Raw genomic sequence first — 25,186 nt, 5'->3', positions numbered from 1 at the left:
AATTGCTGTACCATGCTTGTCTTCATCATTCTAGCTACTGGATTATTCTTCTGGAATCTTCTTGTTTTGTTTCTACTACTTTGAAGTATTTGGACTATAACTTGTTATTCTAGTGGTTGTAAGAATGCTTTGTCATATTAACATTGGTGTATGCTTGGTTTTGTCCTGAGGTTGTTTAGGTCTCATATTTTGAGGGGAAACCTTTAATACATTCCTTACACTGTTCAAGTGGACATAACATGGAGCGATAAACTTCACTGTGATTTTGAGATCATTTTCTGCTGAATTCTAATACTATTATAATGAATCTGAATGCCCAATATAATTGACTGTTTAGTGCAAGATACTACTCCCAGATAGTAAACATACCTTTAACATTTGTTGTGCACTAATAATGGGCTCTTCAAAATTATAAGTGTTTAGAATAGTTAGTTCTCTTTCCAATTGTCTTTCTTTTTATAAACTGGTGTTTGTTAAGTAGCCCTACATTGCACATCTCCAGGGCATTTCTTGCTATTGAGACCTGCATTTTTGGCTTTTCAAATGAAAAAGGAAGAGTGAAAAACTCTTCTTTTGAGAGTTTTTTTTCAAATGAAAAAAAGAGTGAAAAAAATGAAAAAGTGCAGAATTTGCTGTAGTTGATCTTTCTTAGTATTTAATGCATTGCAATGATGCTGCTTTTTCTTAAGTTGTATTATGCTTGTGAAGTAAGATTAATATTTGTAAATCTTTTAGGTTATCTTTTATTTTGTTTTTAAATAGTGCTTATGTTGCTATCTGTGGATATATTTTTCTATTTAAAGCCTACTCTGACTACAGTTGTTTTTATCTGCTTCCTTCCTTCCTTCCTTCCCCTCCACACTCCAGAGCAGCACAACCAAATATGAGGCGATCAGCAGCTCCAAGTCAAGCGCTGGGAAATGTAGCTAAAAAAACAAGGTTTATACCACCAGGAAAAAGTAACACAATTTGTCTCAAGAATGAAACTAAGGAGATGGACCAAGGAATGAAATTAAAGGAGGTAAACATAACAGTGCACTAAAAAGTATACTTGTTTGTACAATATTGTTACTAAAAGATAGCATCTGAGCTCACCACAAACAATCTCTGCTTAAATAATCAGTCTGTTCAGAATAGATTTTGATACCTTTGCTTTTGGTACATTTCATCTTGTTTCTCAGTTAGGTTTCTCTCTGTGAACTAGATGCAGAAAAATGTTTTCAAATAAATAAAAGTAATCAGTATTGAGCCCAAATGAAATTCTCAGTGTAGCTGATGTATGGATTGCATCTTTGTTGGATTCAAATGTTTGAAATGCTTTGGCAAAAACAGTTAAAAAACCAAGATACGTAATAATGAAAGGTCAGTACATTAAGTTGGAGTTTTGCTGCAAGGAACTTTCTCTGAAAACTTTAATATCAACCAAGAAGGCATTGCAATAGTTATTGATTTTATCTACAGCAGACTTCTATTAAATTCAATTTATAAACTACTTGCACAAGTGGTGTTTGGTATCATATGCATGTGCTTTTTTTTGCGAACACTGGGATGCATATATTTGCGTAGTCATGCATGTGTTTATGTAGATAGTTTAATAAGGATTAGTATCTATGAAGATCCTTTCTCATTGCTCTTTTCTCCATTTCTCAATTTCATGAAGGAAATGCTATTGTGAATTTGTTTCTCTCTTGCAGATGGATGAGAAAGAGGGAAGTGCTTCATTACTTTCTAAAATACATGGCCAGAATCAAAATGAAAATTTTACACTGTCTGTGGAGTCAGCTGGAAAAGTAAAGACTACAAAAGCATGTTTCAGCGTTACTAAGTGTAGCAAGGTGGAAATGAAAACACTAAATATGGTGAAAGCTGGTAAGACGCTCTTTGTTTACTGCCATGTATAATAAGAGAATTCGAAAGCTTATGAACGATACGCTACTTACTAAACTTCTGTGAAATACTAATACAAGGGTCATGCATCAGTGGCATTATTTAGTGTTCTATTGGGTAGAGAGCGAAAGACAAAAAACATTAAATTATTCTTTTAAATAGAAAAGCAAAGGATGTTGATGATTTAGAAGCCAGTTGGTAGTGCTGCTATTCTGTGTGTCTTCCAGAGGAGTACTGAAGTCAACTCACTCTAATCCAGAGTAATATCAAGATGAGAGTCAGGATATCCTAAACAGTGGAAAAGTCTTGTAATTTGGAGACCTTGTTGGTCTCATGCAGAGAATGGTAACTGTTCTGAGTGGATGCACGTTTTTCAGAATTCATGATGGTTTCTTCAATGCAAGACCTGAGCTGTTTTCTTCAGTGTCTCCAGTGGGCACTCAAGGTCCAAGCCTGGGCTGATACCCTGGTACCCCAATACTTAGTACCCCGGTAATTAATATTACTTCAAAAAGCTTGGTAGTAAACACTGCAAAGGTACTGAGGTATCTGAACTGTAGCAAATGCGCTTTGATGGACCAGAATGATTCTGTGGGGTTGAGTGTTGTAATTTCTTGCTCTTCACGTGCCCTGATCACAAACAAAGGAACGTTCTGCGTTGTGTGAACGCAGGTGTACAACCTCAGGAGCCGAGTGCATCTTGCAAGTGTTGCACTTGAACTGGGTTACCAACCCTGCTGGATGAAAATCACTCCTCTTGGAGTCAGCTCTGGCATTTCAACATCTGTCTTAGAGTTAACTCACTGTTGTTTCCTCATAACTACATTGATAATGATCTTTGTCTTTGGGTTCATTTAATTGATAGTACTTTGTGTAATGAGTGGAGCTAATTGTTAATACTTCGTGTAATGAATAGAGTTTTCAAAGAGCATTTCATGACCGCTTATCACCTTGATTCCATAATGGTTGGAATTATAATTCAGAAGGCTTTAACAAAGTTATATTTAATTTTGTGATAAAAGCTGTTAAATCTAGAAGCCAAATAGAAGGAAACCTGCCACAGCTTCTTGTCCTAAGGTCCAGCCAATAGTGAGGCTGAGCACGTATGTCCAATAGGCACACATATGTACAATACATACATACATATACACGTGGCTGGTAATATAGGCAACACAGAGAACATGGCACTCAGGGGAACACAAGCAGTTCCCTTCTCTGGATGATTAGGGTGAAAGCCTGTCTGTGGAAAATAAATGAATATGTCTATATATAGATACACATACAGAGCAAATATAGATCTCTCCAGTAACTGACCTTATGCACTCAGTCTGTTCAGTAACTGTCTCCTTGGTTTGTTGGACACCCCAGCTGCAGGCACATAGGCAGATGAATCACAGAGGCCCCACAGCTCCCAGTCCAGCTGCTGGCACTCTGACCTGCACTCCCACAGGTAAAAACACACTAGAGGTCCCTCCAGTAATTTGCCTTAGACACTCTGTCTACTTAGTGGTCGGCTCCTGGATCCACTGGTGTCCCAGCTGCCTTATGCACAAGAAATGCAAACATACAAACACCAATAGCCAACCCCCAGATGTCCTGGTCTCTCCAATAACTCACTTGGACTTCCTGGTCCTTCCAGTAGCCAACTCTCAGACCTACTGGTCTCTCCAGTATCTGATCAAGCCTCTTACCCTACTTGGCAGCTACTCCAGCTCAGTGTTTGTGGCGATCACACACTGACACATGCACCCAGGCAACCTGCATGGGCTCTGGCCTCTCCGCTTGCTGGCACATCATGTAGCTGGGCCCCACAACCTGTGCGTGGTCCAGCTCCAGCTGCTGGCATGTGCACTTCCATGCACACACACGCAGAATAGCTCCCCTTTACTCAAGAAAATGTTTAGAAATGTAGTTTAATAAGAAGATGGGACAGACTGTGGCAATAGGGAACAGTGTGTTGCTGGATGAGCACACTGACCAGTCTTTTGTTTGAAGGTGGTCACTTTCTTCCCATTATTTTTATGTGCTTGTTCCCCCCAAATGACCTTTTCTGTCCTTTTTCCTTGTCCTTGTTTTTTTCCCTTCAAAAATCTCATTATAAGCCTCGTGCAATCTCCAGATGCCCTTTCTAGCATCTTATTAATTCCAGGCCCCAGTCAGCAGCAGCCCCCTTCATTCTGTAAGGTGCTCTGGAGAGCTCTTCCCATTGACTCTTCTCTTCTTGGGTTTTACTCCCAGAAAATGGGGGTTGATCAGTTCCCTGTGATAGCCCTGAGAGGATGCTGCCATTATCACATTATGCGACCCACAGTATATACACTCTGTGTGGCAGAGCTAAGGTGGGAAAATTCAGCCTCCTTGCATGTCTGAAGTCTTTTTGGTCTTACGGCTTTTGTGTTTATCTGCTGCAGGCTGTAACTTCCAGTTCTTCTGACAAAGTTCATGCTTGAAGAAAATTTACAGTGTGTTTGCGACAAGTTGTTTAAGTGGTCCTGCTTCCCTATAGGTACTTCTGCAAAAATTTGCGTCTGCTGTTTCTGTCTAGCAGTGCACTTGAAAGATAACTCAGGGGTTTTGTTCCAAAATAATCTGAGAGATCAGCAGCACAACAAAAGTGTTGTAAAGTGGAAAACATACCAAATGCCCTTTCAGTATCATGTATTCTGGGTGCAGCTGGTGTAGGTTATCTGTGATGCCTTTAGAAAAATAACCAAAATGATGTGGAGTGAGATGGAGTGAGCTGTTTCTGTGGACGTTGTGGTGATACCTGAGTGACTGAACAAGCTGTCTGGTGCCAAAGCCTTTCTGTGTCTGTAGAAGGGGGCTAACCCTGCAAGTCTTCGTAAAGCTGTAGTGAAATGTGGTATAAATAATGTCAATGTTGGTTATGGTCATCAAGTTCACTGGTGGTGCAAGCACTGTACTGTGGAAACAATCCTGCATCAAGGTGCTGTTAAATTCTAAGTGATTTCTTAATAACTTAGATTTTTCCAAGACAACTTCTGCCCTTTACGTCATTTTCGCCTGCTATTAATTACAGCTAATGTAGTAAATAGGTAGATTGTGTAAACCATAACCTCCTTTGTAGTATGAAATGAAATTTTTTGTCAAAGCTGTTTTTGATATGAAATTGAGAAGTAATGGAAACCAATTGTGAAAGCCAGAGTCAGTTTGTGTTTTTTATTATTACTAACATTGTAATGGAATTATATCTGACTGCCAGTCTCTGCTGCCAAAAAACACTTCACTGTTAAAGGGGCATTAAAATAATGAAAAGTCTGTGTGTATTCATTATTTTGGCTTATTGTCTCCATATCATTTAATGCAGATAATAAACTGTTTGCTAGGTTTATATCATGCTCAAAGCTGCTGTGTTTGGGTTTCCAGTGCAGTAGTGGAATGTGTAAATAAATACCCCAGTTTCCATTGGAATTCTTGTGAAACACCTGTGGACCACTGGACAACTGCACTGTTCATAGAGCTAATCTTTCGAAACCCAGCCCTGAAAATGGTGCACATTCTTTCAAAAAGACTTGTGATCTGACACATGGGGTTCATTTCCTGGAGAAGTAAGGATTTGATTTGATAGCATCTATCTAAAAATTAAGAGTATCTGGCTTAAAAAAATACTTGCTTTTCTAGGCTTCTTCTCAAAATAAACTTTTCCCTAAAATTACACTAATACAAGTGTAAAGGACTCTGAAATTCTATGAGATGACATTATTCCTAAAGACTTTTTAATGACTCTAGTAACTGTTGTTGAGTGAAACATACCTATGTGTTGTAATTTTAAGACAGTTTTAACTCTAAGATGTTGAATGTGCTGTTCAACAGGCACTTTACTGATTGTGATTATGACTTGTGAATATTGCAAAATGGTATTTTCCCATAAACACTATCTTTGTAGGAAAATGAACTTTACTACTTCTTTATGAATCAGCATTTGCTTGGTTTTAAGAGGCAAATAGCATGAGAATTTTTTCGGTACCTTTGTTTTGTATTCAGAATATAGTACTTGTTGACACTGACAGCGGATGTGTGGAGGCCAGGTAATTTTATTTTACATTGTCATTAGTGCTTTTTCTCACATGCCTTCAGAGAATTCTATCTGCACACTCTTTAAAAATGGAAGTTACTTTAGCATTCCTAAACTATTTAACAGTAATCGAGAACAAAATCATACATGTGTTTGGAAGGATATTATTGCAGCTCTTAGAAGTGCTTGGTTTCTATTCGTCCTCATTACATTCTGAAGACCTATAAGCAATAACAAAAAAAAATACAAATACTTTGAATTTGAAGAAACAATGGACAGGCAGGTCTCTGAACTATACGTAGTGTCTCCTCAGTGTTGCTAATAAGCTGGATTGGCCAGAACTGAAGTTTTTACCTACATTGTCTTCTTCAACTTAATGTTTTTAGTATATATGATTTTATTTATATAAAACATATATAATGGATTTAATTTATGCTTATTATCCAAGTTTACAACTTGCTTTCTGTTGTTATTTTTGATCTACGAGGGTGTTGGCTCTGTTTTTTCCTTTGGGCTCACTGTACCGTGCGTGGAAATGAGTTGCTCTTTCACCTGCATATTTAAACACAAGATTCTAGTTGGACTGAGATTTCATTGTTTGAACCTCATGTAGATGAAAAGAAAAGCTGGATATCGAGTTTTATTCTGTTCACCTCCTGTTTGGTTTTTGGTTCAGGAGTACTTTGTCTTTCATGCATCACTAACACCTGTTAATGGGTTTTCCAAGAGGAACTGTGTCAGAAGTCACACTCAAATACTGTCTTTGGGCTCACAATGAAGACAGGTTGTAACTGTATTTCATAACAGTGTTAATGTGCTCACCCTGTGTTTCTCCACAGATGTGGATGAAAGTTTTTTATGCCTATGATATTAACTGTATTTATTATTTGCTTATAGTTTTGATTAGATTTTTCTCTATCTTCTCTTGAATGTTATCTATAGGGCTTAGACTCTTTGCTCATTTAAAGTCAGTTTTATTTCATAATAGGAATGTCCATTGACTCCTTCAGCTTTATAGAACATTGTTACAGGTTAGTCTAATAACTCTTATCACTTTAAATGAACAAAAACCCTCTTAACCAATTAATTTGAATATTATAAGCAAAAATTCACCTTTCATTCTGTTATTACAGTAGTAATCGATTGCCTATCACTTTTAACCAGAGGATTAAAAAAAGTTATTTTCAGGATTTGTCATATTTTCTGATTTCAGTCTAACTGCCTACTTGTGGGTTCTAGATAACACAACTAAAAACATTCAGGCCTGACATATCATAATGAAGCATATTATTGCTAGAATTACTTCGATATCTGCAAAAGCAGAAGTATTTATTGTAATTTCTGTTATTTAATTCATTTCTATTACTGCACTTCACAGACTGAACTGGAAAAGGTATTCCAGTCAGAAGTACTTTTAATGTCTATTTTAGTGATGCAGCTGCATATAGCTGCAGTTCAGTGGGACCTTCAAATGTTTTTATAAACAGTTGGTAAAGCAGTTCAGTCTTTGGGTAAAAGATACTGCATAAACATCTGTAGCTCTTAATAATTACCAAGTACACCTTTGTACAACTAAAGTGTTCCTGGATGCCTGAGTGCAAATACCTTATTACTGCATTGTTTGCAAGTCAGATTTTACAAGTTTGTAAGTTTCATTATACTTGATTCTTCAAAATAGTATCAAATTATTTTGCTAGCTCTTTATGATTTCAAGTGACCTTCTTCTCCCTGCGATGTTATAGACAGAATAGTTTGTGAGAGTGAATAGACAAATGTATAGACAAGCTATTTCTCATTTCAGGATAGTTTCTTTACTGTTTAGGTTTCATCTGTACATGTTTGATCAGTTCATCTCAGGAGATGGGGACTGGTAAAGAAAACTAGATTGATGTAAATGTATCAGAAGAGAAATTGTTCACATCTCTGATCTGACACTGTTTATATTATTCATTTATACATCAGTCATGGTGGGTATACACACAAATTGTCACCTGTTGTCCCAGTACCCCACTGCCCAGCAGTCACCATGTTGCAGGTAGACTTGCCACTGAATCTTCTGTGATTATTTAGTCCCAGATAGCTCGTGTTTTCTGGTCTGCAGCTCTGGGGCTCTCTGGCATCTCCTAATGACACCTTTTGCTTGGTGTCCTTCCATGGGACGCGAGAGGATGTTTTCTATTCTGCTGCTACGTAAAACCTTCCCTGGCATTTCCCCAGCTGGCTATGCACACTCAGAGTTCCCCTTGGTTGTGGTCATGCATTGTGTACAGTTATGCATGAAGATAGTACGATACTAAAGCTGGGAACAGCATTTTAGCAAAGTAACTTTACTACTCTAATCTTAAAGTGTTCAAAACTCTCAGGACTTTGAAGAAAAAAAAGGTAAGAGGTTCCTTAGTCTGACATTGCTTGTTCTCATGACCCTTCAGGGTTTTTTGGGGTTCTTTTTTTTTTTTTTTTTTCCTCTTTCTCTTCCTATAGATTCATCAGGTTCTGTGTGGCAGTGACCAGACCTATGTACTGAGCAGGACACTGTTCCTCAAGGGCTTCTATTTATGTGGTCAGAAGAACCAAACGCAGCAGCCATGAATTCCCTACTTCTTTAAAGTTCATCAGGGAGAAACCATTGTTGGGTTGTATCAATAGTCAGATAACATGGAGTCAGTGGCCACAGGCAGAAAGCAAGCAAAGGGGTACAGTGTGCTGACGTGATACCCTAGCTTGTTGAGGAAGTCCACAACCACAACCAGAGTTACTCATCTTGATTTGGGCTGCCCACTAGCTGAGTGAGAACACACACTGTGGTAGGAGAATTAGGAACCAAGAGTGAGAGGGGAAGAATGAACTAAAACCAGCTTTCCCACCAAAGGCAACATATTGTATAACGTTCAGTGACCACAAAGCTGTGATTCTGGACAGAGTGACCCTTTGCAGTGCAGTATTAATGGGTTGCTGTAAAACAAAACCAGGCTTGCATAATTCTACTGTTAGTACAACATAATTTATAATTTGATATGATCATATCTTGCTGTTATGTGAACAACTAGGCTTTATGTAATGGCAAATGATATAACCAGGATATTCACACGTTTGAGAAAAGAGCAGTGAATTGACAGTGAAATATAGTTTTCATTTGTCCTAGTTAAGTGTGCTCTGGTATGTGTATTTGCACTAAAGCAGATAATGGATGGGAGAAAAACAGAAACCAGACTGCTATTACATGGGCAGAAAATAAAGCAAAGCAGAGCTATATTAGATGCAAGATATTCGACATTTTCAAATAAAATGATGGGGTTAGAGTGAAAGTTTTGCAGTAGTAACTTGCCTATTGAATGGAACTGTTGTGGCTCCTTTATAATGAAAAAAATAGAAATTGCTACGTTCTTTACTTTTGAGTAGTGAAACATTTGCTACTGAAGAGAGTTGCACTACATGTAAAGATCTTTTATGCATTTAACTTGTTAAGTTACTGAAAATTACGGTTTGTAAACAAGGAAAAAAAGACTTTAAATACTCTTTTTTTGTGCAGTGACAGAGACCTAATTTTGAAACTGCATATATAAAGTAAACTCCCCTTTCCAGGTGGTGGTGGAGGATGTGTTGGGAAATGAACTTACTTTTCCAATAATTTTTTAGAACTTAGCTCCTGGGAGTTGCATGTGAACCCAAGGCATATAGTCTGCAATATAAAGAAAAGTAAATTATCTAATACCGTAACTTTAAAAATTAGGAAATACTCTGTGTAGAGACTATTTTCAAGGATTCAGGTTTAGCAGTAATAATTCTTCCCGTTTCCTTATCCTGAAGGAAGTTGTAGCCATAGTTTCTTCTTATTTTATTCTTATCAAAATTTGTTTTCAGGTTGTGTGTGAGGAGTGAAGATGGGCAAAAGAGGAATACATGGTCATTGTAAATTTCTCCGATGTTTTTCTTTTCCGCTCTCCCACTCTTTGGAAAGCTCTAGTTTAGGGCATGGGAGTTGTGTTGGTTGGTTTGTTTTTTGCTCCCTCAGCTCACCTGTCTCCAACACATATGAAGATGGATTTAAGGAGAGAATGTAGCTATGAGATGGAGGGACAAGAAATGCCTTACTCAAGGGAATGGGAAGGCTTTTTGTGCTATCATGAGTATTATTACAGACTTGGCTTGGATCCCTCCAAAGATAGTCGCCAAATCTTTCTGTGGTTGTGCTCATTGTTTGGTGCCAGGCCAGCATAACTGGAGTTCAGTCCCAGCTTTTGGCTTCAGGCCTTAAGTTTTCCTCTGAAACAGAAGCTTTGTCACAACATGACTTTCCTAAAATCAAAAAGATAGTGGTAAGATGGTTCTCCCTGTCCTCAAAATATCTGTTTAGGAAAGAATGGAAAAAGCTGCTTTTATGTCAAATGCAGGGAATAGTCCATGGGGGAAGTATTTTGAGGTTAGTGTTTAAAAGAATAATCTCAAAAATGTTTATCTCTATGAAAGTTGGAAGACTATCAGAAACTTGGCTTCTCTTACACTGTTTCTTTTCCTACGGGCTGTTTTGCTCATGGGGACTTAAGAATTTAAGGAAAATACCCTGAGAAAATCATATGTTCAAATCTTTTTGTATTTCTCAGCTGCTTCTGATCAGTCATCAAAAAACTTGTTGGAAGAAAGGATCAAAGAAGATACAAGCATGTATTAGGAACTGAATTTGTAAAGAATAGTTCTCTTAGCTTTTTTTAAGGACTGGACTTATAAATGGAAGAGTTAATTGATGGTACTGCATGGTCACTTGGTATTATAATTCACGGTCCTTCATCTTTAAGCCAAACTCAGTTTGAAGGATGGTTACAGATCTGAATGTGTGGGCCTTGGAAAGTCATGCTGAGATGAAGATAAATTTTTTAAAATCTGGTGGGGGGGAGGGCATTTTAATCGTCTAATTAGAGTATTTCCCATTTCAGTGGGCTAAATGTTGAGAGAATGCCTTACATCAGCATAGGGGTTGGAAGTGTAGTCAGCTTTTTTGCTTGGAATTTTAGCTGGTAAGAGCTCTAGACTAGGCCATGTGTAATTCCGAATAGTTTCAAGAGAGTGGTGTGAAGGTAATAATTACATGGTTAATGTCTGTGTTTTCTGTGCTTGTGAGGAGATACATCCACCCTCATTCTTGTAGCTGTTGCAAGAACTGTTAGCAGTTTAAATGTGCTAGATGGTGATAACAGAAATAGATGCAGGAAAAAAAAAAAAAGGAAAAAGTCCCCCTTGTTCTCCCCACCCCCAGTGCAGGACAGAGGTGTAGAAATGTTCAGAAATAATTGTGCAGGAGAAAAGAAAGGAGTGGCCTGAGAGGTACAGCATGGATAAGAACAAGAAAGTGCAAAGTTGATGGTGAAAGTGTTGATGAAGATGAGAAAAACAATCAAGTGAAATGAGAAAGCTATTTGAAACACAAATGATCTAAAAGTATTTTTGAAAAGTTGGTGAGAATGTATTTAAGCACTGTAACTTCCAGGTGAAGTAATCTTGTGACTTTTGGCTCCCAAACCTTTGTCATATTCAAACCTCTCCTTAAAGTTTTGGAAATTATGCATGAAACAACTGTCCCTATGAGACACCTTTGGAGTTGAAAACTTTCTCACCCACCCTTTGCTGCAGCAGGCTCTTAAGACAGGCAGATCAAATGACATGGCACTCTCTTGCTGTCATGTCAGTAAAGAGGACTATATGATGACCTAATGGAACTTTTGCAGCCCTTACTACCTACAGACACTCTCAAGTCATCTTATGCAGCTGCCAAATTCATTTGCAAGAGTGAGCAACTGCCTCAACACTTGCCAAATGTTTCCGCTGCCAGTATACCCAGTATATTCAGTGATGTGTAACGTACCCCCCATCATAGCTGCTGAATTTTCTTACAGTTTCTCGTAAGTGGAGGGGCATCAGGGTTTCACTTCAGCTTTGATTCAAATCTTGCCATCGTCCTCCTGTTCTTATGATTTTCAGGTTCCTAGGTGATTGCACATGCTAAACCCAGGTCTCTGCAGAGCTAGTTGGCTTGCATATCATTAACTAAGAACAGATGTCCTTCAGACTTATTCTGGGGCTACTACTTTATGGGCAAAGCACCTTTGCAGCCTTTAGTGATCCTTTAACTGCTGATCTGATATTTTTTTCACCAGAAGGTCCCAGCCTGAATCATTTAAGCCAGTGTCATTCCCTTCAAGTTTGCTGTCTGATCCAAACTACATCTTTCAAAATATACTCTTTCTTAGGGCATCCTTAATTCTTTCAGATGAATCTTTGACTTTGAATCATGTACTTTACGGTGATTTATTTAAAAGTCTATTGTGGAGAGATTCTTCCTCAGTTCTGTGTGACAAAAGATCCTTCTTCTCCCTCCACCCAAGATGCCCACCTGATTTAAGACAATCTCCTTTACAGGGTGTTCTGTCTCATAACGTGCCTAAATTTAAATGAACCACTTTATGCAGTAATTGGCCATGATACAAATCTGTCACTTGTAAAATTTGGGCCCATTGAGCTTTTTCAGAAGTTCTTAGTCATTTGGCTACTTAAATCTCTGACTGTATTATAGCTGTGATTCACTCATCTCTCGACAGCAGTTCAGGATGTACTATTTGTATAATTTTTTGGTATTAATTTTAGACTTTTCCAGAGCAAAACCCCCAACTTACCTGTTACCTGTAGTTTTGAGTCTTATTTCCCAGCTGATGAAGTTCTGCAACCTTAGCAAGGGGCTGCTGCTCAGTTTTTGAATCATCATGCTGATTTTCCTTTCCCTAGATAAATACTCTGATCTCTTCTCACAGCTCCCAGTTTTCATGAACTGCCAAATACAAATATTTCATCAGTTGGAAAACTGGATTTTAAAATATTAACATTTAAATTGGGAAGCATCTGTTTTGTTTAAAGGAAAGAATCAAGCAAATTTAAAAAAAAATGCTGAATCCAAGACTTGTTTCTTTTCAGAATTTTGAGCAAATTAGTGAATTCCACCTTGAAACTATGAAGGAAAAATAAGCTGTACCTTGCACATGGGATTAAAACAGGAGGTATAGAAGGCAGTGAAGGGACGTGAGGGGTTCATGTATGCCTGTTTTCTTCATCAGTGACCAGAATTTCCTCCCTGGTACCTGTGGTTTGCTGTTCCCACAGTTCTGCGAATACAAGTTTTTGTAGGGTGCATTGCAAACCCTATTCCTAAAACAATCCAGATAGAGTGTGAAGAAGCTTTTTCAATGTATTTCTTTTGTGAGAGTTATTTGTCCTGTGGCATACTGGATCAGAGAACTGCTGGTGGTTAAAACTAACCCAGCTCAGAAAAAATTATTAATTTGCAAACATATCGGTTCCCTGATCTGACTTGCCCAGTAGAGTTGCGAGTGCTCATATCACTGAAGGGGCAGGAACGTAGTTGGGGGTAAGCAAAAATTCCTGTTTTGGCAATGTCTCACATTTATGTTGACTTAACCCAATTATTAAACTCTATGCTTGCCAAAAAAGAAAAAAAAATGGTTAGCTTGTAGCTGGATCATCTCCCTGAACTGGCCGTGCGCTGTGTTGCGTAAGTGCTGGTGTTGGTGGAAGGTATAGGATGAAGGGTGGACTGCCACAGCATTCCTTCTTTTGTAATTGTCTTGGAACTACACCTATTGTCTTAGTTCAAATAAGTCTATGTGTGACATTAATATCCAGGCTTCTCACCTGCTCTGATTTCTCATCCAAGTACTGATATGACCTTAGGCTGATAAGCAGATCTATTTCAAATGGAAAAAAAAAAAAAAAAAAAAAAAAAAAAAATTCTTGGTTGGCAGCCAGCTTTGCTTTTACAAGGGTTATTTTACACTCCTGCAGAACAATATGTAATTCAGGCTGATTCCTTCAGGCACTTGCTCAAAAGAAATCTTCGTAGCGGTATTTCGCTATAATTGCATTAGTGTGGAAACTTGGTCTCTCTAGCAACATGAAGCTGTAAGGTGACAGAGTAATACAAGTTCAGATAGGTCTGTGTTAGGAGCTGCTGCATCTGGTGGCCCAGGACAGAGGAGACTGCTGCAATTCCTTGTGGCCAGGTCCACAAGAATGTATTCTCAAGAGGCACGCGTACACGTGTACATACTATATGTATATATATGGCCTGCCACACAGAAAATGTGGCACTTGCACAAACGCAAGCAGCATCAGTGGCCTCATCCTTTCCATTTGCTGGCTGACTGGGATGAAAGCCTGTTTGTGGGAAATACATGTATGTATGATAGGGATCCTTCCAGCAAGTGGCCTCAGGCTCTTATTGTGCTCAGCAGCTGGTCCCTGGATCCCATGGGCTCCCAGTTCCTTACAGACCTGCACTGGGTCTCTGGCAGCAAGTCTAGCTTGGTGATCTTAACAGTGGCCAGTCCTCAGGTGTTCTGGCCCCTCCAGCAGCCCGATCTCAGATCTTCTGGTCTCTCCAGTATCCGGCCCAGAGCCATGGCTGCTCCAAGTCTTGGCTCCCGTGCCACTTGCTGGCTTCTCTGGCGTGGCGTTTGCCAGAGGTGATGCACTGACACAGGTGCCAGCAGCACTCGTGGGCTCTGGCCTCTGCTTGCTGCACCCCAAGCACCCCCGTGACTCGTGGCAGCACCGTGGCTGCTGCAATGTGCGCTGCCATGCACAGTCACGCAGAGCAGAAGTTCCCCTCACCCGGGAAATCAGGTACAAATGTAGTTTAACAAGCAGCTGGGACAAACTGCAGTGATCAGGCACAGGGCATGGCTGGACAACCCTACTGAGCAGCCACCTGTTTACATGCATCTCTCTTTTTATGCCTTTTTTCCCCAAGTGTTTTCCTGTGCTGCTTCTGTCCCAAATCACATTCATTCTCCCTTTTCTTGCCTTTGGTTCTTCATGGACTTGTCTGTCCAGGTCTGACCCCCAGCCCGATGGGCTGCTTGTGCTTCTTACAGCCCTGTGAGCAAATGGACTGAGGACTCTGTTTCTTTCATTTGGGTTACCGGGGTTCCTCTGCTCGACACTGTTCATGTGAACTCCCTGTGCCTGTGGGGGGGCGAGCCTTAAATCACAGAACCTGACACTGAATTATTTATTTTTGTCACTAAAAGTCAAGAGACTGGGCAGCGTGCGACTGCCTTAACAGCAGAGGGTACAGTGCAGGCTCGCCTCTGACTCCTCAGTTCTCACACTGCCAGAGCCTAAGCTATCTGAGGCACACTCTGTTTTTCTTTTCAGTTACTGAAGAACAACCAAGTGCATGAATTACCAAAACCAACCAACCAAACAAAACAAAAATCCGCCGGCTTTCTGCACTTAGTATTAGTGAAGGGCAAAGTGTGGGGAAATAGGGAAGGATTAGGTGTTTAAAAGTGATGTTTTTCAAACAGTGCTTCTAACCACATGAGTATTTTGTTTCTCAAATTGTAGTGTAATGGGCTTCAGACTATAAAATGCTTTATTTAACCTTGGCTTGAAAGCCATTCCAGCAAAGTGGACTGGTTGCAATTTTGTTAGGTAGTATGGACAAGCCAAGTCTCAGAAACGGTTCCAAAAGTGCTTATTATTCTAAATGCTAATTGATTTTTAGTGGTTAAAAGTCTTCCTTTGTTTAGTTTGAATTTCTTGTTTTGAATATGGCTTATGTCTGCGTAGTTGTTGTTTTGTTGCTCTTTTTTGTGTTTTTTTTCCCCCTTAGAGGAAACAAGTTTATACCTAGATCTTTATAGCCTTAAGATATCTTAAACTATAATTAGATTTCTCTTTCCTTAACCCCCTTCCAGGCTCCCTTGTTTCAAGGCTGGACATGTTAAGCTTGAGAAGCTTCGTAGTCTCAAATGGTGTTTATTTCCACCCTTTGGACTCTTTCAGTCACGCACGTCATTTTTCAAACTTGGCTTTTGCTTTTTGTGTTTGAGAGCACCTTTCCTTACATCGGCAGGTTTTTCTCTGATTTGTTAATTTAGTTTAGACCACAGAAATGTAAAACCCTGCACGTGTTTTTATGTGAAGACTTGGCTTCAGGTGATACGTTTTCGAGCAAACGTTATAAACGCATGAAAAGAATATTTTTATCCTTGAAGAACGCCTAGAAGCACTATTATTAAGTAGGTTGCTTCCTGGTGGGTATGATGAAAATCCCGGTATGCACAGGCCATAACGCCGCCAGTGAATGTGTCCGGACGGCCGCGGCCTCCCCTGCGCGCAGCCCCGCGTTGTACGCGCCGCTCCCGGCGGCCCCGGGGCCGCGGACACCGGCGCTGCAGGCCCGGCCCAGCCCGCCGGGCGCGGCTGCGAGACCAAGCGCTCACAAAAAGCCGCTTCGGTGCTGGCGCGGCGGCGCTGAGAACTCGCTCCCTCGCATCCCGCCGCGGTTCCCGCCGGCGCTGGCGGGGGGAGCGGCCTCTTTAAGAAGCCCCCGTGTCGGCAGCCGCAGCGGGCGGCCGAGTGCAGGAGAAGCTCAGCTTTACTGCGAGCCCGCGCCTGAGTGTAACCTACCCGGCTGGAGCAGGCGCCGCCCCTGAGTGACAGCAGGACCAGCACTATGCAAATGGCGGCGGGCGCAGGGCGGCCGGGGGCTCTGCCAGGGGCTGTGCCACGGAGCTCCCCGCACACGCCGCGCCCCGCAGCGCCCCGCGCCTCGTACAAAGCAGTTGTTGCTTTTTTGGGGGACACCGTTACGTGTAAAATCATCTCGAGCGCGGTTTCAGTTTGAGATGTGTGTGAGGGAGCTGGGGAGATGTGTCAGAGCTTGTTACTCAAGCTAAATTAGGTAATTTTTAGCTGGGTAACGTGCTAATCTTTAAACCTTTATGTTTGTAAATCCTGCGTATGTCTGGTCTCTTCATACAAAAGTGTATTTTGCTTGTTTCTTCTCGTCTTCTTCAGTCTGAAGCCTTATGTAGGTCAGGCTTGGCTTAAGCAGATTTCCTGAACCTGCGTCAGCTTAAGCTGAAGGAATTTTAATAAACCCTCCCTTGTAGGCGTGGGCCTAAATGAGACTAGCCTAGTTAAGCCTGATCTTTTTCTGTTTGTGAAAAAGAGCTGAGCAGAGCTAGGGACTGCATGGTGGCTTCAGCAACGGCTTCCTTAATTCAAAGCTAACAATGGTTGGGAAGGCCAGATCTTCTAATTTCACCTTATCTGAAAAGCTTGATTTGCTAAAACTCGTGAAGCCGTACGTTAAAATTCTCGAGGAACATACCAATAAGCATTCTGTAATAGTGGAAAAAAACAAATGCTGGGATATCATAGCTGATAACTACAATGCCATCGGAGTAGATCGCCCTCCTCGCACTGCACAGGGCCTGCGCACGCTGTACAAGAGGCTCAAAGAATATGCCAAGCAGGAGCTATTGCAGCAAAAGGAGACTCACTCAGACTGTAAAAGCAGCATTTCCGAGCCAACCAAGAAAGTTGTGGAGATGATTCCACAGATTTCCAATGTGTGTTTAAGAGACAGGAGCGGTGTTCAAAGGTGAGACAATTCTTTTTATTTTGTTACTGAATGAAAATTATGGCGCCTCCTATCTACGGTGTAACGCTTTGCTTGTGGTCAGGCTCTCCTAAAGGAAATGTTTATCAGAGAAATTCCCAAAATGGGGAAACAATGACCAAATAATACTGCTTTTTTTTAACGGGAAGCTTTATGGTGACTTAGCACTGCATTCATTTTTTCAGCTCTCTCTCAAAGCCTGTTTCAGAGTCTCTGTCATACTCTGGAAAGTGAGGGTTAAGAGGGAATCAAAGAGAAATAGTAGCTCCAACCTCTACCCCTCCCCTACCTTTTAATAGGCAGATTATTCAAACACTGGCAAAGTGATGGCTATTCTCCTCCATTTAAGGTAATACTACAGTCATTTTGCAACATATGGAACTATTACCAGTTTATATAGGGTTTGTAATAAAGTTAGTTCACAGAGCTAAGAAACCTTAGTCATAAACTTTATTTCTCTCATTTACTCTGATGTTTCCTTGTTATGTTTTAACTGATCCCAATCATTAAAAAAATAAATAAATTGGAGTCCTCACGCCACAGTGCCTTTGTGAGTGCAGATGATTTTTAAATTATACTTTTCTTGCATTGACGGTAATTCCCTGAAACTGGAGCAAAGCTAATTGCAGTCTAAACTCCAAGCAGTTCTGTATCGTACATTAGATAGTTTAAATACAGGGAGAAACTGAGAGGTACAGTGCTAGAAGTTTGTTTTTTTTTTTGTAGTTTGTTTTTTTTTGTTGTTGTTTGGGTTTTTTTTACTGCTCAGTAAAGTGAGACACACTGTCTAGATTTGAGCCAGACATAATACAGGCAGGCAGCATGCAGGCTTTCTCCCACAGCTGGCTAATACCCCTCATATCTGACTTGCAACACTTTGCTGGTTCTGTGTTGGTCCTTTAGGGATCAAAAAATGCCTGGTTCAGGTTTTGGTTCCTCCAGATACAAAAAGCAAGCTAGGGAGAAGGGGAAAAAAAGTCAAGTAACTCTGCAGCAACCTGGAAAAAGCTCTGATTTTTCTTGATTTCCCAAGCAGATTAATGGGAAGCGAACTTTCCGTATTTTAATCACATACACCGATAGCCGGTGCAGCAGCGTAACACTCTAAGAAAAGCTGGCATGCGCGCACACGCTGAATTGGATTCATGGTGCCACTGGTTGAACTGAATGGTAACAATTGTCTAAATCCCAACATGCCAGATGCTCTAAAAATATGCTGTTGTGGGTCCTTTGCGTAAAGAAGTCTGAAGCAACTGGGCTGTGCTGCTGCTCCTGGTGAATGCCCCTGGAGGAACTGTTCCAAAGAATTCTCTGGAACAAAAGGAGGCTTTTAATTGCGCTAATAAAGGTTGCAGTGTCTTGACTACCAACTTTTGTAAGGAGGAAAAAAAAATAGTGTGAGAACTTTGGTTTGTAGATCGGCTTATAAAAAGCACTGACGCTTTTTGTGAATGATTAAGAGCTAATGATCTCCATAGTTTGTCTCCTATAATTTAAATATTTTTGCAGTCCCTTATGGGTATGAGAACATTGACTTTATTACTGCTTATCCAAAATGGTTCCTAGGAACAGCCAATGCACTGTGTGCTGAAGGAGAAGAATATAATTTAAAAGATTTTTTTTTTCCTTGTCAAAATACATCATTATTTGATAGTTCTAATTTTAACTCTGAGTTGCATTTTACCCTAATTTTCAACACCCTGTATTGGGTTTTAACTCGCCAGGATATGGCACAGGTTTTGTAGGAGGGAATACAACTTATTATGAATCCAAATTCTTAATCGCACCTTTAAGCAATTTCTAGCTTGCTGTGATTAAACAAAACCTGGTGAATCATGGGTGCCTGCAGGGTTATAAACACCATCCCCCAATTGTGGTAACTGTTGTTTGTCTTTCAGTCAAGTTGTCAGAAACATTAGTAACCACCATGCAGGCGGCTCTTTTGTTTCTCCTTTCTTTCTCTCTTTGCTGTCTATATTGTTTTCCTTTTAAGAGACTCACTCTAAGGAAAAAAAAAACAAAACGAGTTACCTGAAGATGTGGTGATTTTCTAGTTCTGTGTGGATTACACTCAGGAGATGGATTTTTCAGTGTTCGGAGGCTCTCGTCTGTGTTAGACTAAATCTTACCTTTCTTCTCTTTAACCTCTCTCACTTTCTCTTTCTGCTCTGTCTCTGTTTCCTTTTGTCAGGATGACCTGCTTCTCCTGCTGGTTGTTTCCACTTTTCTCGGGCTAGAAGCTGGCCAGGAGCCAGCAAATAAGGAGGAGGGAAGCTGTCCTAGAAGCCGTGGTTGTGAAGGGGGGGAAACCCAGAATTACAGTCAGCACTGGGGAACCCAAGTGAAAATTTGTGTGCAGGATAATACTTGTGATGCTTCATGAGAGGAGGAAAAGGAATGTGAGAAAGGGGTGTGTAGGAAAAGGTGAAGCTTTGTGACGTGAGGAGGAGGGAGTAAGGTGATATAATTGATACTCTATAGGCAGCTCAGGTAACAGTCAATGGAATTAGGATTATCCTGGCGTTTTCTTCAGGAAATAAATGAAAGGTCTATTTTCAATACCTGCTACAGATGGACCTTTTTTTTTCTCTTTTTGATCTTTAGTGAAAATAGTTAGGGTGGTTGACAGGATTAATTTTTGGAAAATATACTGCTCTGACCGTGTTGAATGTGGTTACAATTGAGTTATAGACAAGCTTTCATTCTTTTATTCTAGAAAATGCACTTTCGTGGTAATGGATGGCAGGCTAGACAATGGTCTTTTGGAAATTACAAGCATGACTGCTTATTTATTTTAAACCAAGAGTTTTGAAGACTGTAGGCAGTGCAGAAGAGATGATCATGCCACTTTTGATTAAGGAGTTAGTGCATTCACACAAGAAATAGGAGGTACAAGTTAAACTTGTCCTTTGCTTCTGAGAATTTGAACCTGCATCTAATGATAACCAGGACAGTGTTTTAGTAATCAGATAGTGTTTCTCAGTTTGTGGATTGTAGGGCTTACACAAGGAGTTTAAAAAGTGTAAACAAACTCCTTCCACCCCCAAAATAAATAGACAGCAACTCAGGTCCTTCAGGGTTGGGGAGCATCCATGAGTGTTACAGTAATCACAGATCCATTTGCTGCCTTTAGCTGCCAGCACCAGCTCAGTTCTTCAAGGGTTGGGCAATGTCTCATCTCTGCAACCACTAGTTACAGCCCCTGTTCTAGGCAGTCACGGCCATGATGATGCACTGCTTTTGGTATCGGTACCAAGTTAATATGTTCTGGTTCCCATGTTACATTATACTGCCTTCCCGGTCGTGCTGAAAGGATTCTTTGTTTATCTGTACTGTAAAATAGATCAAGAAGCTGATCTGGCTTAAAGCGTTACCTGAATAGCAGACTGATGTGCAGAAGTGTAGGGTTTCAGGCACAACTGATGGTGGAGAAATGGCAGGAACAGCTTGAGCCATTATTGATATCAAAGCTTATGTGATGTCAGATCACAATTTGAGGTGCTGCTGACTCAGGGCTTTACACAAACAAAGATGTGGTGGTGTACTTTCGAAAAGAAATGCATAGACATATAGGCTGTTCTTAATGGAAACATTTCTGTGTCTTCTCTTGAAGCTTCAGAAAAATATTGAGATCATGGATTCAAACAGGAAGAGCCAGGATTAGCTTGATTCCCTAATTTACTGACAGGATCGTCATTTGGGCTCTGGTTTCTTCTCCCAAGGCTCTTTGTGTAATTTTACTCAGTGATTGTTTTACATTAAAAAAAATCCAAATACTTGGGTGCATGAATCAGAAACAGGGAACACGTTAGAACAGGAGGAGGTAAGTTTGGGGCATGGAAATGTTTCTGCCCCAGTCCACTCAACCTAAATTAATGCCATTTTGAAATCACATTATATATCACATAAACTCTTTCCTCTGTCACTTGCATGACTTGCTGCTGCTTGGTTTTTGTTCTCATTTGTCACTAATAGCCCTTCTTGCTTCTCCAGTGTCCCAAGAAGGGCCTGCAGGATAGTTGTGTGTTGGCTGTGCTGCCTTTCTGGCAGGAGCATCTCTGTGAGCCAGGGCTGTACGCATGCAGTGGAAGGAACAAAGGGGTCCAGTGATGTTCATGTAGTGGAGTCCCAGGCATGGATAGCAGAGCAGCATTTCACATGCAGCTTTGGTTACTTACAGCTACACCTTTTAAAAATAGTTTTTAATGCATTATTTAAATATTATTTTGTGTGTTCTAGTGCTAGTATCGATAAAGAAACAATTGCTGGTACCAGTTCACCACAGGCAATGCTGGATCACCATCCCGCGGCAGTCATGATGGACTTGCAATCAGAAGAGGATGTCAAACCTCCTCCTTCTTTGATTATAGACTCGCATCAAAATGAGAACTTAGAACAAGAGGAAGAACACCAGCTGGTGCATATTATGGAAAGGTCTCCTTCAACATCAGTATCTTCAGTTGACATGAGAGTGATGATGTCTCCCTCTCCTGTACCAAGAAGAGATGATTTTTTTAGGCTTGAGGTTGGAGAACGCTTTAGACCAATGTGTGCATATGACCCACAAATGTTACAAATGCTGAAAGAAGAGCATCAAATAATATTAGAAAATCAAAGAAAAATAGGTCTTTATGTCCAAGAGAAAAGGGATGGTTTGAAAAGAAAGCAGCAACTGGAAGAAGAACTGTTGCGAACAAAAATCAAAGTAGAGAAGCTTAAGGCAATACGACTACGCCATGATCTGCCGGAGTACAGCAATATCTAAATACTTTATTACTCCTGTCATATTCTTTGAAATACTTAATAATAAATGCTGTCGCCCTAGCAGAATTGTTCCCTATGTTAATATGGATGGATCAAAATCGGGGCTTGAGAGACGAAAGTGTATTTTCGATGTTGTTGTTTAGGTACCTTAGAAAAATACCTTGTATGGGTTTGAATGCGCCAGCTCTTCTGGTCTGAAGTATAATCAAATCCTGTATATTTAAGTGTTTAGGTTGATAAAAATCCAAACTTCAAAATTATTTCCACTCTATTATAGTTGTGATGAGCTACTGGCAATTTAGCTCAGCTCTTTTTAAAAATTTTGATCCTATGCATTATTTTTTTCAAATAATTACCTATTCTTTAATATCTTATTGAGGTTATAGGTCAATACTTATAAAAAGGAGGAATAAGATTCTGTGTTTAAACGTCTTATTCTTTTCAGGTTGGTAAATCTTGTGACAGCGAGATTTTGCTGATATATCAGCTTAGAAAACAAAATTACTGGATTGTTATATTTTTTTGATGTTCAGTAGACAGTTGAATAACTGTACATATTTTAAAATGTTAATACTTTTTATTTTTTCCAGTGGAGGAGTGTTTCCATAGGACGTTATCAGAATAGAGACAACGAATGCAACGCTTGGTTTTTAAAACTGCATGCATGTGTAATTGGTGTGTACAGTTACCATGATCGTATATTCAGTTATAGTGATTATACTGGTGATCAACCACAAAAATGTCTAATGTCCTCATTTGCATGCATAATTACTACAGTGCATGTGCAACCAAGACAGTTGCAGGTGCCTTTGATCATTATCACTATGACTATAAGCTACGGAAATGAAATAGTTTCTGTATGTAAGTAACGTGACTTGAAATTAACAGAAGATTCTTTGTTATTCTGGGTACCTTTTATAAATGCTGTTGTTCTGGTCTTTTGATTAGGTTCAAATAAAATGCTCAAAATTAAAAAGAAATTGATTCTTTTGTCTGTCCTAGTAGCAGCTGTTTCCTCTGCAGTCATGATCAACATTCATAACTGGAAGAAAAATACCTGGAAAGCATAAGTCCCAGATGATTCATTTCTTCATGATTTGTAGTCTCCTGCCTGTGAGGAATGAACCTACAGCTGCCTTAGACCTCTGGCTCCCTGTTCCCTGGAACAATACTTTCTCCTTTCTCTAACCTTTAGCACAAGAAAAGGAAATGAAGCACTGCATCAAGGAACAAAGGAGATGTAATTTCTCCTGTTCTTCCCATCTCAGAGGGCCCCAACAACAGAAAGAACAAAAGCAACAGGAAGGAGAATATTTCTTCCTGCAGCTGCTTAGAACTGTTGCTCCTGTTGCACCACTGTTTTCCCAAATTTGCTTCTTTCTCCATCCGTGCAGAACCTCAGCCTGTGAGCGCGGGGCGCTGGTCTGCACCAGCAGACTCTGGATGAGGTAAGCCTCACGCCTCCTTCTCGCTCTTCTAACTGAATCTGGTTACCTTTGCAGCCACAGGTGTAAACGCTTATTAAAAACTGAAGGCTGGAAGCGTAGTAGTTTAATTGAGAGGCTAGTGGAGCTTAAAGAATTGTAGTTAAAATTTTATAACAGTGATACGAGAGAAACAATCTTGACTGTTGGTGCCCAGGGTAACTTTAGCAGGTTACAGGTGGGAAGGGTAGAGGAAGCAAGTCTTCTGTTTACAAACTGAGGAAAAATGTAGATGGTGAAAACACATGTCATCAATATGGAGTTTCCCAATAGTTTTCCAGTTGTTTTGTAGAGAAGAGAGCACTGTAAGTGTTTGTTCTGTTGGGACTTTTTGCATGTGCTGAAAATGATGATGCCTGAATAAGTGGCCTCTGTTTCTCTGCAGTTCTTGGCTTTCTGCTGTATTTTTCAGTTCAAGGGTATTGATAGCTGGAAACACTTCAATGAGATACTCACTTCCCTGAATTTACAAGAGTAAAAATATTTGCTTTAATAAATAAATAAGGTTTTTATTTGTTCTACTTTGCCATCTGAAATATGACTTCTCAGAAATGGGAAACAGAACTAAATTCTCTGCACTTGTCTTAGTTTGGAAGTACCCCATTTTATCCTTTGAGTTGAAAATCAGAATTCTAATTTCCAGTGGTAAGGAATTAATTTCTCTATGTTGTTTCTGTCCATACATATTGTGCAAATGAAAAAGTTTTTAATAGTTCAGAAAATAATTCGTATGTGGTTCATCCTCTTGCAGTGGTTTTGAATTATAGCTGCTCTTATGTTGGCCATGAAAATGCTCTGGAGGCTTAAGAACATTTTCTGTTGAATTCTCCATTCTTGACCTAGATGAAGAGGTGATCTCCAGGGTTTCTATCAGTGTGGTATTTTTATTTTAAGGACTAGAACCAGAGGAATGTCCAGGCTTTGTAAGCTTGCAGTCCTTTCTGAACTGAAAGACAACGTAGTAGATGCAAAAATAGGACTCTGAGTAGAGCGAAGTCTACGTTGTATTTTTGATATTGGAAGGGGGAGGATGTGAATGAGTAAGGAAATAATAGAACGCAGTGGCCTGGTCAGAGCTGTCTCCTGTAATCAGTGTTCTGCCATGTCTGCTTGTTCTGGCTTTTTCTCATTTCTTAGTGGAAGGCTTTTCATTGCTATCTGCAGACAGCACCTCTAGTTCAGAAATCTCTCATGGTTCTCTTTCCTTTGTTCTCAGTTATTTCTTTTGTTTTTTTGGGGAGCTTGTGGGGTGGGAGGAAGAATTTCTTGAGTCCCTGTGTAGCTCGCTTGTGTCTCTTTCAGTGACATGAGCTGGCAATGTGTGCTTGCTGCTCAGAAACCAGTTCTGTCTTGGGCTGCATCAAAAGCAGCGTGACCAGCAGGTCAAGGGAGGTGATTCTGCCCCTCTGCTCTGCTCTGGTGAGACCACACCTGGAATCCTATGTCCATCTCTGGACTCCTCAGTACAGGAAAGACATGGACCTGTTGGAGAGGATCCACTGGAGGCCACAAAGATGATCAGAGGGATGGAACAGCTCT

At 40.1% G+C, this 25,186-nt stretch overlaps 2 protein-coding genes and 1 long non-coding RNA gene across 11 annotated transcripts in view; 2 read left to right on the top strand and 1 right to left on the bottom strand.

Annotated features, from left to right (window-relative positions):
• RAD54B (RAD54 homolog B) overlaps positions 1–25,186 on the top strand; it is a 64,004-nt gene that overhangs the window by 2,098 nt on the left and 36,720 nt on the right. For all 9 annotated transcript variants that reach the window (XM_065053988.1, XM_065053987.1, XM_065053984.1 and 6 more), the window contains 2 exons: positions 868–1,021; positions 1,695–1,869. In XM_065053988.1, the coding sequence (XP_064910060.1) occupies positions 884–1,021; positions 1,695–1,869 (313 nt within the window). In that variant the 5' untranslated portion in view covers positions 868–883. The remainder of the gene's footprint in view (positions 1–867; positions 1,022–1,694; positions 1,870–25,186) is intronic.
• Positions 1,866–19,593, bottom strand: LOC135578672 (uncharacterized). The gene is made up of 3 exons (XR_010470674.1): positions 19,431–19,593; positions 12,589–12,740; positions 1,866–6,144 (listed from the first exon to the last, which is right to left on the bottom strand). It is a non-coding gene; the product is annotated as an uncharacterized LOC135578672 (long non-coding RNA).
• FSBP (fibrinogen silencer binding protein) lies at positions 16,491–23,143 on the top strand. The gene is made up of 2 exons (XM_005499444.3): positions 16,491–17,381; positions 21,639–23,143. Exons 1-2 carry the CDS (start codon positions 17,011–17,013, stop codon positions 22,162–22,164), a joined length of 897 nt encoding a protein of 298 aa, XP_005499501.1. The 5' UTR covers positions 16,491–17,010; the 3' UTR covers positions 22,165–23,143.

The sequence above is a fragment of the Columba livia genome, chromosome 2 (genome assembly GCF_036013475.1).
Source record: "Columba livia isolate bColLiv1 breed racing homer chromosome 2, bColLiv1.pat.W.v2, whole genome shotgun sequence".
NCBI classification, from domain to species: Eukaryota; Metazoa; Chordata; class Aves; order Columbiformes; family Columbidae; genus Columba; species Columba livia.
The sequence above is the reverse complement of the archived record's forward strand: the minus strand, read 5'-3'. Positions and strand labels throughout refer to the sequence as shown.

Coding starts and splice junctions, on each gene's coding strand:
- FSBP (XM_005499444.3), top strand. CDS start 17,011: ATGGTTGGGAAGGCCAGATCTTCTAATTTCACCTTATCTGAAAAGCTT. Junction 17,382..21,638: donor GACAGGAGCGGTGTTCAAAG/GTGAGACAATTC, acceptor TGTGTGTTCTAG/TGCTAGTATCGATAAAGAAA.